The 13,544-nt window shown below is 33.3% G+C and overlaps 1 protein-coding gene across 3 annotated transcripts in view; it reads left to right on the top strand.

The window, feature by feature from the left end:
- Tut4 (terminal uridylyl transferase 4) overlaps window positions 1–13,544 on the top strand; it is a 148,431-nt gene that overhangs the window by 82,007 nt on the left and 52,880 nt on the right. For all 3 annotated transcript variants that reach the window (XM_078026248.1, XM_078026247.1, XM_078026246.1), the window contains exons 15-20: window positions 3,606–3,692; window positions 5,767–5,870; window positions 8,655–8,712; window positions 8,808–8,911; window positions 9,303–9,392; window positions 11,425–11,538. In XM_078026248.1, coding sequence (XP_077882374.1) covers window positions 3,606–3,692; window positions 5,767–5,870; window positions 8,655–8,712; window positions 8,808–8,911; window positions 9,303–9,392; window positions 11,425–11,538 — 557 coding nt within the window. The remainder of the gene's footprint in view (window positions 1–3,605; window positions 3,693–5,766; window positions 5,871–8,654; window positions 8,713–8,807; window positions 8,912–9,302; window positions 9,393–11,424; window positions 11,539–13,544) is intronic.

Genomic DNA, 13,544 nt, shown 5'->3' with positions numbered 1-13,544 from the left:
ATTTTATTACTGTATCTACTGGGACTACATTGTTTCTTGGATGTTAACTTTTCTAATTAAAGGACAATTTGCTTTTTTTTTGCAGGGGAGTTTTTGAATAGTGTAGAGACTAAGTATAGATATTTACCAAATGCCTACTATGTTCAGGGTAATGTGGTAAATGCCAGAAGGAATTTAATTGCTCTCATATGTATTAATTTTAAGAAACTTAGACTGTGGATTTGCTACACCTATGTGGGGCTATTCAACCTTAAATCAGTTAAAATAAAATTAAGTTCCTCAGTTACACTGGACACCTCTGAAGCACTCGGTAGGTACACGTGGCTAGAGGCTACTGCATTGGACAGTCTAAATAAAAAACATTTCTGTACTTTCAGTGCTGTGGAACAGTGCTGCCCCTACATGAATGTATAAGACACGTATATAAATTGCCATAATTGGAATTAGAATGTTATATGCTATAGTAGTAGTAAAAAAAATGCAGTGCACACCCAATTAATTTTAACTGAGATGTATCAGAACAATTCAAATTAATGATGTGGTATTTGAGATGAACCTTCCTCTTCATTTGCAAATATAGAGGATCATGCATAATAACCTAACATGCACAGTTTGGGAGGATAATTGCTTTTTATTTGGTAGAGTATGAGAAAGGCCTAGAGAGAAATGTTTATAAAGACATTCTGGGGAGAGTCTTGCATACCTTTATTCACCAAACATTTATGCATTGCTTGCTGTATTCAGGTAAGATAAGATTTCTGATGTCATAACATGACATTGTAATTCCCCAGTGTAATTCCTCTCTCTTACCCTTCCCTGTTCCTACCTACTGCCTGGCAGTCACTTAACTGCTTCTATCACTTATCTATAGATTAGTTTGTATTTTCTAGAGTTCTGTGTAAATGCAGTTACCCAGAATGTGTTCGTTTGTTGGGGGAAGGATTGACTTCCTTCACTCAGAGTAATTGTTTGAGATTCATTTATGCTGTTATGTGTGTCAGTGATTAATTTCTTTTTATTGGTGAGTAAGTAATCTTCCATTGTATGGATGTGTTACAGTTTGTTTATCTACTTGCTTATTAATCAATATTTTGCTTATTTCTAAATTTTGGCTATTACAAATAAATCTGTCATACACATTCAGATTATATGTTTTGGTATAAACATATGCTAGTTTTTTCCTTGGGTAAATATTTGAGTGGAATGATTAGATCATAGTACTATAAAAATTTTATTAAGGTACAATTCATAACATTTATTTTTATTATTTTTCTCTCACTGTGGACTCATAGATATTTTATACTTTGGAATATAATCCAATACTGATTTATTTTTATTATTAAATGAATTCTAGCTTTGGCTAGAATTTGGGAGCTCTTTTGGCAACTGTGTCCCTTTGATGTGCCCTCATCAGTGTGTGGTTTGTTTGTTTTTTAGCCCTTCCTTACTTCCTGTTACTACAAGATGCTCCAGGATCATCATGTATGTTTTCTGACGTAGTCTTAAAATTTCTCCAAGGAGCCCTGGTTCTTTATATGGGAGAATGGTATTAGGAACTGAGATCTGAACACTAGGTGTTCTTGATTCTACTGGAATGTTTTTGCTTTCAGGACTTCTTACAGGAAGAAAATAACAAATAACTCATTTATTTGTACTTATCTATAAATATTTCTGTATGTGGATCATCTTATCTATGTTTAAGCTAAACACAACTCCATACTAATATCCAACTTTGAATCATTACCACATGACTCATTCTAACCTCTTCTCTTTGCTTATCTGTAAACTCCCATTCCAGTAATGAGAAAGCTGGTTCCCACCATCTACTACCTGTTTAATTGTAGCATTTCAGTACACTTGTATAGCAGCATCAGAACTGTTAAAGCACTTATATTCCCATGGGAAACTTCATCAGTTAGAATACAGTGCTTCTCGTAGTTCCCTTTGACCTTAATTTTACAGATTCTGCTATTTTCAAAGTTACTTAGGCCCAGCACCACCTTTTTCCCATTCTATTGAATGAAGTTGTATTGTACATTTATAATACAGTTAGATTCTTTTGTCACAGTCCATATTCCATCCTGAATGCCTCCACCTTTTCCATGATTTTGAAATATTTGCATACTTTAAGGATCATTCTGTGTTGCAAAGTTCTATGGATTTTGACAAATGCATTATGTTAGTCATTTCCTCTCACTGTAATAAATAACAGAGAAGTCATCTCATAAAAGAGAAGGTTTATTTTTGGTTTACAATGTTAGAGGTTTTAATCTAGGGTTGGTTAACCCTTGGACTTTGGGCCTTTGATGAGATAGCACTCCATGGTGGAACCACATGGCATGACAAAACTGTTTACCTCAAAACTGCTATGCAAAAGAAGAGGAGGGTATAGGGTCAGAATAGGCCCTTTTAGTGCATGCCCCAAAGACTGGAAAACTCCCATCACAGTAGTTCCTACCTCTTAAAGGTTCCATTAATCCAAGTTAGCACCATGGGTTGGGGACCAAACCTATAGCATATGGGTCTTTGGGAGACACTTACTTGGACTATAGCATTCATTATGTCATGTATCTACCATTATAGTATAATAATAGAATAGTTCTACTGCCTTAAAACACAGATACACACACCACACACACACACACACACACACACACACACACACACACACACACACACACACACAGGCTGGGGTTGTGGCTAGGTGGTAGAGCACTTGGCTTAGCACATGTGAGGCACTGGGTTGATCCTCAGGACCACATAAAAATAAATAAATAAAATAAAGATATTGTATTTATCTACAACTAAAAATATTAAACACACATACCCTGCATTTCATCTCTTCTGCTCTCTCCCATATCTATTGTTGCTATATTTGTTTTTTTAAAAAAACTGAATATTAGTTTAATTTCATTATAGCAAAATTTTGATAAATTATTGCATTGTTCCTGTATTATGTTTTGGGGATATCTTGAGGCAGAGATGGGAAAGAAAGAAGGAAAAAGAAAAAACTTTGTTCTTAAGGAATGTATAGTCCTATTGGAAAATAGGATATAAATGGAATAACTAGAAAATTCAAAGGACAATATAAAATCAGGTATTACATTATGTCAAGCAATTTGGAGAACTAAATAAATTGAATCAAAGCAAGGACAGGTCTTTAAGGCTGTGGTTAGGCAGAGTAGTTTATAGAGAAGATTTGAATCTTGACCAGACATTTAAGGAAATTGTTAGATTTGAGTGGACCAGATGCCTAGGATAGCAGTATGAATACAGGAGGGAAAAACAAGCATGGATATAGAAGAGGAGTGGAATGTCTCGGAAAAATAAGACAGCATTAAATTGTTTGAAAAATTAAATATATTTTATATATTTGTAGGTATCTCATAGGGAAAACAATTGTGTGAAATGTAAACAGGTCTTTTAAAAATTATCTTTTGCTGCTCCACTGCCCCTTCTCTAGTAACATTTATGGTTCAAAGTCAGAAGAGTTAACAAATAATGAAATGGTAAGTATAATTTTTAGGATAAATACTTGAAGATATTTTCAGATTCTATTTTTCTTACTTTTTCTATTTCTCTCTCCTCCCCATTTTCAAACCTAGATGAGTTATCACCACCCTTCTCTGAACAACACAACAGGGAGCAAATTTTAATTGGCTTGGAAAAGTTTATTCAAAAAGAATATGATGGTATGTCATATGTAAAAATTGATTGTTTTGATACTGTGGCCATGTGGTCTTGGGTTTCATTCATTTATTTTAAAAAATGTTTATTGAATGTTATGTGTTCTAATTTTTAGGGACACATTGCTAGTAAAAGAGGTGAAACTTGCTTTCATGAAGTATGTATTTCAGAGGGGAGACAGTCAACTAATAAAACTAAATAGTCAACTAAATATATTGTATCAGCAAATAGTATGTGTATTAAATGCAGGAGATAAAAGAAGTGATGGGTTACTATGGTAAGTTTCTTTGATAAGGTGGCATTTGAGTAGAATCCTTAACAATATGAAGGAGCAAGTTCTATGAATATTCAAAGAGAAAATATTGTATAGAGAAAGAGCAGTGAGTACAAACACCCAAGATTAGATTATATCTGTCATGGTTGAAGACCAAAAGTACAGTATAGTTGGAGTGGAGAATGTGAGAGAGACTGTAATAGAAAGATGAGGTCAGAGCCTAGGTATTGTTTCATGGATGTTAGTAGTAGGACTTTGACTTTTATTTTGAGTACCTAATGAAAGGCTTTGGAGGCCTTCCAGGCTTTTAGCTGTTAAATGACATGGTCTGAGAGAATAGAACATAGGGCCTTAGGAGTAGAAGCAAGCAAACTGGGTGTGATGGTGTATGCATGTAATTCCAGTGATATAGGAGGCTGAGGCAGGAGGATTGCAAGTTCAGGGACAGCCTCAGCAGTTTAGCAAGACCCTAAATAAAAATAAAATGCTGTGCATCTAACTCTTTGGTAAAATACTCCTGGGATTCAATACCCAGTAACAAATACAAAAAAAAAAAAAAAAAGGCAAGCAAACATTTAGGGAAGTGATGCATAAGTCAAATGAAACATAATAGTGATTTGGAGAGGATGAGAAGTGGTTGGAAACTGGGGTATATTTTAAAGGTAGAGCCAACAGGATTTGCTGATGCATTTATCATAGGTGAGATATGAAAGAAAGAAGGAAATCAAGGATGATCTCAAGATTTATGCTGAGCAGTTGGGTGGTGCTATTTAATGAAATGGCAAAGACAGCAGGAAGAGCAGGTTTTCAGCATGAGGGTGAAGAATCAAGAATTTTGTGTCCAAATATTTTAGAAGTACATAAACAGTTAATTTAGAATCAAAATAAATTTGTATTTTGAAAGATGATTTGTTGCTATTTGATTCTGCTTAAAAATGTTGTTAGTATATATAAAATATCAATTAAATCTAAGTCTCTTTTAAACTCATATTTTTATTTGCTAATAATTGTAGCTTCTTTTATGCCTCTCAGTTGTCATTCTTTAAGTAGAGCATTAGAATCAGATGGAAGGATTGTTTTGAAAATATAGAATTTGTTCCCTAAGTGAGTAGTCTGCTTAAGAATTGAGAGGAAGAAAAGTCCAACCCTGTTAAGCTGCAACTTGTTTGCAGTTGTAGCTATTATTGAAGAATTGTAAATGTAAAGGAATTTATACCTAGTGAATTAGTCATTTACTTTTGGAGGAGAATTTATTAATCGTATTGTACTAAAGTAGTATTTATAAATCTACTTGAATTGTCCTGAAAGAATTAGGTTTATTTTCAAGAGGTAAATTCTCAAATATATGTCTTAATTATTGGTAGTGATGTTGAAAACAAATGAAGGTAGATGGATTTATAGTTAAGTTGGAAGAAGCTAAATGTCTCAGTGATTGCGCATGTGGAGATTGAGAGGGTTATTAAGGATCTCACGTATATTTCTGACTTGGGCAATTGAACAGATTTCAGCAAATCCCTATTTGCTGAAAATAGGGATTGTAGGGATAATACTAGGTTTGGGGTAAAGTTGATATTTTAGTTTAGACATGTTGAATTCATGGTGTCTCAAAAGTGGAAAGAGCAAGTGGAAATGTGGTATGGGAACTTGAACAAAAGATTTGGATGTTTTAGAATTTCTCAGTATGTCTTCCAGTGGTAAGTAATTTAAATCATAGAAGTGGACAAGGTCACTTTATCTTAGGTTATTAGTAGATATTAGAAGATTCTTCTTCCCTAAGACTTTTGACTTGTTTTTCCTTTGCTTAGAAAAGGCAAGATTGTGCTTATTTGGCTCTTCTAAAAATGGATTTGGATTTCGTGATAGTGATCTGGATATATGTATGACCTTGGAAGGCCATGAAAATGCAGAGGTAAGAATTAGTGTTTGGAAAAGGTGTAAAATTTTTTTCCCTAAAGATGAATATTTTTATTTTTGTATGTAATATTGAGAAAACACATGATGCCAGTCTTTGTATAAATGTATTATCAATAGCAGCTTTTGAAATATCAAATCATTAGCAATTTAGAAGATATTCATATCTTAAGTAAATTTACCATTTCAGTCATTTGTAATATAAAAGCCATATCACTAAGAATTATAGATGTTTTGTAATGAAAGTTTGGAAAAAGTCAGTGTACCATAAAGTTAAAATTTTTGCATTAGAACCAATGAGAAGCTGGTGCTTCAGTTTGCTTCTTAATATTGTTTTTGCTTACTCTGTCTTATATTATTTTCCATTAGGTAATGACTTTGTATCATTATAAATAGAAAATATAGATAGTCATCTAATTTATAACGGGGTTGTATTCCAAAAGTTAATTGTACTTTGGGGCCACTTACATTTTTTCCATGGAAGCTATGTTATAAGTGAGCTTTAGAAACTCATTTTGGGTTGGAAAGGGAACTAACATTTGTTTCATACCCAACACTTAAACATATATTATCTCAATTCATTCTTATACCTATGTTCGAGATAGATATTATTTACCCCATTTTATAGATGAGAAAACTCAGGCTTTGAAAGATAAACTGAATTGCCCAAGTTCACACAGCTAGTAAGTGTTGGAGCTGGGATTTGAATCCAGGTCTGTCTGACACCAGAGTTCTTGCTCTTTTGTTGTATCTCACTGCCTTTTAGTAATTTTTTGAATCCATAATGTAGATTAAATATAATACTAATAGTACTGTAACACCAAATTACTACTTTATGAAATTGAAAGCTTTCTGAGTTCCATCTTCAGATGCCAGGAGCAATGAAGTCTCAGCAGTGAGAGTGGGTCCTTAGGCTTTCCTTCTTTGTAGGATTTCCCCAGTAGTAGGATTGAGATTATCCAGGCTCTAGTGGAAAAAGGAATGGGTTGAGTGGGAAGAAATGTCCTGTAACTTTATAGTACCAGTTAGAAAAGGAGGGATCCTTGTAGATGTCTTTTACCAGCATAGCTTTTGGTATTTATGTTTCAAAATTAGGAACTACTTGCAAGATTATTTAACCTACTTAAGTTGTGAGGCCAAGCTTCTGGCATCTACAGAGTGTCAGTATTGCCTCTGTTACATGATAAAAGAATTCAGCAGAGTAGTGTACTTGTGCATTTTTGATATAGTCCTTTCAAAAGGTGTTTATTACGTTGTCATGCCTGTAGCAAAGATAGTGTTGATACCTGGTAGATCCTTGTTTCTGGGCCTAAGAAGTAGATTTTGGTGTTAACTAAGTATTGAACTTACTTGACTAGCTGTATGACTAATCTTTAACCCCTTTTAGCATCACAGTTCTACTGTATAAAATCAAGATAATCACAAATTCCTGCCCTAAAACAGTTGTTGGGAAGATTACATAAGACATGTTTGTAAAGCACTTGGCAGCAAGACAACTTCATCTATCTTGTTCTATAAAGAAACAGAAATGTTAACAAGTAATTTTTTTTTTTAACTCACTTTTTATCAGATCTTGAAAAGATGCTTCCTGTCTCCATTTTGAAGAACAAAAATTGAGGGGATAGGGAATGATTTTTATCCAGGAAGGAGTTAAGAATTATAGATATGTTTTATGTAAAATTTAATTACAGATTTCTAATCACTATGGATTTGTATATGATGTAAAATCTGCCATTCACATGCAGAAGTTGAAGCAACGAAAAAGAATAAAATATTTTATTCCAGATGAGACATTATTAAAACTTAAAAATTCTATCATAATTTATATCTTTGCATAATAAAGAGAAAAATTACCTCCTTTGTCCAGTTTATTGTACATGAATTGGTAACTAATGATTCCCTTGAAAGTACCCAAATTAAACTGCTATGGCTACTGCTTCACGCAAGGATTATTTTGTAATAACTCTTGGGATTGATGGTTATACCTTCAATTTAATACAGTTAATTTATAATACTTGTTATCATCTGTGTTTCTTGTAGTTTTATTGTCATTACCATATCAACTCTGCACTCTTTTTAAAAAAGCAGTACATTTACATTTGTAAAAGTAAGAATTTCCTTGTGAAAATAGGTGCTGCTTATAGGATTATCTTTCCTTTTCTTATCAACATATTGACATAATAAATAGCTCAGAGTTTTCAAGTACTCAATTTTATGTCAAGCTTACTACTGAATGCTTTACAACATGTCTCATGAATCTTCCCAACAACTGTTTTAAGGCAGAAATTTATGATTATCTTGATTTTATAAAGTAAAAATGTGATGCTGAGAGGGATTAAGGATAAGCCATACAGCTAGTCAATACTTAGTTCAAAATTTTAATTCAGGTTTATCTAAATTTAGAGCCTGTGTTTTTAATATATTTCTTTGCCCTTACCAAACCCATCTTTAGTTATTGAGTCACATATTGAAAACCATATTATACTCCTATCTTTGTGCTTCTCATACTTAAATCTGCATTTGCATTACCTTTGGATTTTGTTAAAATGCAGATTATGGTTCAATAGATGGGGGAGGAGCCTGTGATTCTGCATTTCTTTTATTTTCTCAGATTATGCTGATGCTATGGGTCTATAAACCACATATGCATTGAGTAGCAAGGTTATATGTAATGCATTATGGCTAGAAATTTTAAAATATTACCATGCAATGCCTGTATGATACTAGAATTTGCACAAGACCAAATTGAATTAAACTTTATTTATTTATTTTTTTTTTTTAGAAATTAAATTGTAAGGAAATAATTGAAAATTTGGCGAAAATTCTTAAGAGACATCCAGGTATAAAGTTCAAATCTTTGCTTTAAAACAAAAGAAAATACTTCATAGCATTATGAAAATTATTTAATCTACTTAAGTTTTTTTTTTTTAATCAGGTTTAAGAAACATTTTGCCTATAACTACTGCCAAAGTGCCTATCGTAAAATTTGAACACAGACGAAGTGGATTAGAAGGCGATATCAGTTTGTATAATACATTGGTAAGTTTCTCTTTACAGGCAGGTATACTTTATTTTCCGTTTACAGGTTACTGATTATACCTATATGCTTAAAAATTTCAAGTGTGAGCACTGTAAGGAAAAAGTATATTTATCAATTTGCTCTTGCCTTCAGATTGAAGGTAAGTTTTTATTTCACTTGTTAATAGGCTGGGGTTGTGGCTCAGCTGTAGAGTGCTCACCTAGTTTGTGCGAGGCCCTGGGTTCAATCCTCAGCACCACATAAAAATAAATAAATTTAAAAAAGAGTATTGTATCCAACTACAACTAAAAAAATAAATGTTTAAAAAATTTACATTTATATATATTCTGTTTGAAGTGTGTTTTATTTGTGAGTTTAAGAAATGTTTTCAAATATGGAATTATTTTTCAGGCTCAACATAACACAAGAATGCTAGCTACTTATGCAGCTATTGATCCTCGAGTACAGTACTTGGGATATACTATGAAAGTGTTTGCTAAGGTATTTATAAAGAAGTTAATGATGTACTTTGTTATAATATTCATGATGAAGTGAAACATACTGATGTTAGACTTGTAAAAATATTGTCTCAGTTTTTATTTATCTAGATTCTCCCCCACCCCCAAGATAGGGTACATTACTGTGTTGCCCAGGATGGCTTTGAACCTTGGACTTAAGTGATCTCCTGCCTCTGCTTCCCCATTAGTATCTGACCTTGAAAAAAATATACTCTATAATAAATATGTTGAATTTATTATACTTGTTGGGGTAGTATAGTGATCTTTTATTTTATTATAATTGCTTTTATTTTATTATAATTTATTTTTCCTGTTGGGGTAATATAGTAATGATTTTCAATCCTAGGCATGGTAGTTGGCAAACTCTATATTTAAAGCATCTCTGGGCTAGAAAATCTGGTATTTGGATTTAATGATCAATTTTTCTGACCAAGAATACAAATAGAATCTTATGTTTTGTTGAAACACTTGTTGTAACACTGGATTGTTTTCATTTTGCTGAATATATAAATTACATTAAGACAGGAATCTATTTTCCTAGTTCATTATACTTTAGTTCAGCCTACTTATGGTAGCTGTTTAGTGAAGAGTTAATTTTGTGAATGTGTTAGTGGAAGAATTTTAGTTGGAAATGACTTGGTCAGATTTAAATTTCATAAATCTCACTCTTTTCAATAAGAAAGCATATTTGTTTAGATTTTCCTATACGTGTCTTTCTGGACAGAAAAGTGGGTTAGAAATGAAATGCATGCTGGCACATACTACATATAAGACTTGATAAAGCTACTTTTCTAGAATCACCTCACAGAATAATAATCCAGCATGATGGTTTTGTTATAGCTACACGGAGCTTTGGAAATCAAGCCAAGTGGTTCACATCAGAGAAATCATTCCTTTAACTTTAACAGTGAGGTAATTTCTCACTCAGTAGGAGAAATTTCTGAGTAGTCTTTTAGTGTTTTTTTTTTTTAATGAAAAAAAAATTTGAATAGCTGATGTACTCATGTGGTTCAGAATTCAAAAGGTCTAAAGGTGTTTATGTTCTAGCAGCTCAGAGGCTGAGTCAGGAGGATCACAAGTTCCAAGTCAGCCTCAGCAACAGAGTGAGGCCTTCAGCATCTTAGCAAGATCCTGTCTCAAAATTAAAAACAAATAAATAAATAAACAAAAAGGGCTGGGGATGTGGCTCATGGGTTAAGTGCCCCTGGGTTTAATCCCCTGTCCCCCAAACCCCCCAAAATAAATTTAAAATAAAAGTATTTATAGTGGAAAGTAGAAAACGTTCCCTACTTATTTCCTAACCAACTATTGCTTATTACTGGAGGCAGCCAGTGTTAAAATTTCCTCTGTATCCTTTCAGAAATATATCATACCAGTACAAACAAATATATGAATTTCCTGTCTCCTGTTTATTCTAGGTCTAAGCACACTGAAAACATTGTTCTACCCTTTGCTTTGATTCATAGATCTCGCTTTTCTTAATAGATCTTGGAAATTACTTCATATTATAATTGTACTACAATAAAGAATTTAGTCATTTCATATTTTTTGGGGCATTTTTGCAAGATAAATCCTTAGAATGGCTAGGTCAAAAGAAATACTTTCATCAAATTGATATTGCCAAATTATTCTTCATAAAGTTTGTCCTGATTTATACTCTGATCTATAATGAATGAAAGTGCTGGTTTCCCCCACACCCTTTATAACAGTTTGTAACTGAACTTTTGGACATTTTTTAGTGAGTTTAAAAAAACAGTGTCTCAGGGGCTGGGGATGTGGCTCAAGCGGTAGCGCGCTCGCCTAGCGTGCGTGCGGCCCGGGTTCGATTCTCAGCACCACATACCAACAAAGATATTGTGTCCACCGAGAACTAAGAAAAAAATAAATAAATGTTAAAATTCTCAAAAAAAAACAAACAAACAAAAAAAAAAAACAGTGTCTCAAAGTCATCAATACTTCTGTATGGAATGAAACTCTGAAGTTTTATTTTCAATCTTTATGTATATATATTTTAGCGTTGTGACATTGGAGATGCTTCCAGGGGAAGTTTATCTTCATATGCATATATCCTTATGGTGCTGTACTTTCTGCAGCAGAGAAAGCCACCTGTTATCCCAGTTCTACAAGAGGTAGGTATTTAAGAAAACTGTAAAGGTATTTTTTTGCAAACAATGGATATATACACAGCAGAAATTACGTGATTTATTACTCAGCTCATTTCATCATGGTTGTTTTCTCCTTCAATTTAATGCTATAATTAATAATGAAGCTTTCGAAAAATTATTATGGGATCACATAAACTACTGAAAGAATATGAAATGAATAGAACCATTGAATATCTTGCAACATTTTAAAATTTCACAGTCTTAGCTTTCTGCAGATTATTATGAAGTTCCTGTAGCCATCCATAAACTCATATATATTCATATATATTCTGGTCTCTCAGATGGAAATTCATAAATTGTTTAGGAAGTGTTTTCCTTCCTCATGCTTTACTATGAAATTTGATTTAATTCTGTGTATGCTTAAGTCAGTCTTTTGAATTTTGGTTAAGGAAAAAAAAACCCAAAGAAAAATTTTCTCATCTCTTTTGAAGACATGTTAATTGCATTAAATAGTAGAATGTACATTGAGAGAACTGGATTGTACTCATATTCATTCAGAATTGATGACTCATTGAGTCACTTACTGTAGCCAAATTATACTCGTTGAAATAGGTATAAAGGAGTTCTTAATCATCTATCTGTTCCTTCTTGGCTAATGTGGACTTGTAGGCATTAGAGAGGATCCAGTTTTAATTTCTTAGATGGATGACTATTTTGAGGTAGGAGAGAAGCATCAGAGTTGTTCGGAAAAATCACATATTTTGATTTCACATAGTTGTAGACTTATTTTTCTGATAGTCATGCAGAAAAGAAAATCACAAAATAGCAAGTCATATGATAGGTGTCAGATGGCCTTAGTAAATTTTCAAAAGTTCTTATGACTGTTTGTGTTTTTAGCAGCATTTCTTTTCTTCTTTTAAACAAATAGTAAAAAGAAAATCAACATTTTAAATATTATCTTCCTAGCAGAAAATTGCTAGCTGAGTCTCTGTTGGGTGGAGTGGTGTGTGTGTGTGTGTGTGTGTGTATTTAATTTCCTTATTTTTGTAGAGCAGTTTCACAACAAAATTGAGAGGAATGTATAGGAATTTCTCATTTAGCCCCTGCCCACACAAAACATAGTTGCCCTTATTATCAACCCCACTGGAGTGGTACATTGTGATAGCTGGTGAACTGATACTGATACATCAACTGATACTGGTGATACTGATACGTCATCCAAAGTCCGTAGTTTACTTTGGGGCTCACTCTTGGTGTTGGATATGCTGTGGGTTTGGACAAATATATAATGATGCATCCATTGCTATAGCATCATACAGATATTTTCAAGTATTTTCTCTGCCTTAAAAATTATCTGTGCACTGCCTGGTCATCCCCCCACTCCAATTCTTGGCGATCACTGATCTTATTGCCTTAATTTTGTCTTTTCTAGAATGTCATACAGTTGGAAACATATAGTATGTAGCCTTTTCAGATTGTCTTTTTTCATTTAGTATATCAGGTTCTCATTACTATAATACTATTGAAATATCTGAGGCAATTAACTTACAAAGAGAAAAGGTTTATTTTGACTAAGGTTTCTGGAGGTTCCAGTCCAAGATCAGGTGGCCCTATTCCATTGGGCCTCCAGTGACAGCAGCACATCATAGTAGGTGAAAGCGATAGAGTCAGCCGCTTGTATCATGAGCTAAGAGGCAGAGACAGACTGAGAAATTGGGGCCCCACAGTTCTTTTTAAAGGACCCTGTCCCAATGATCTAAGGACCTTCCATAAGACCTTACCTCCTAAAGGTTTATAGCATCTCCCAATAGCATCATCCTGGTGACTTGACTAAGCCTTTTAACACATGGACTTTGGGGAATATTGTGAATATTCAAATCATATCACTCCATAATATGTATTTAAGATTCCTTCATCTCTTTTCATGGGTAGATAGCTCATTTATTTTAAGTGCTGAACAGCATTCCATTATAACTGTATATATCAGTTTCTTTTTGCATTCACTTACTGAAGGACATTTTAGTTGTTTC

This window comes from Ictidomys tridecemlineatus, chromosome 11, assembly GCF_052094955.1.
Source record: "Ictidomys tridecemlineatus isolate mIctTri1 chromosome 11, mIctTri1.hap1, whole genome shotgun sequence".
Classification (NCBI taxonomy): domain Eukaryota; kingdom Metazoa; phylum Chordata; class Mammalia; order Rodentia; family Sciuridae; genus Ictidomys; species Ictidomys tridecemlineatus.
Note: the sequence above shows the minus strand (reverse complement) of the source record. Positions and strands in the feature narration are given on the sequence as shown.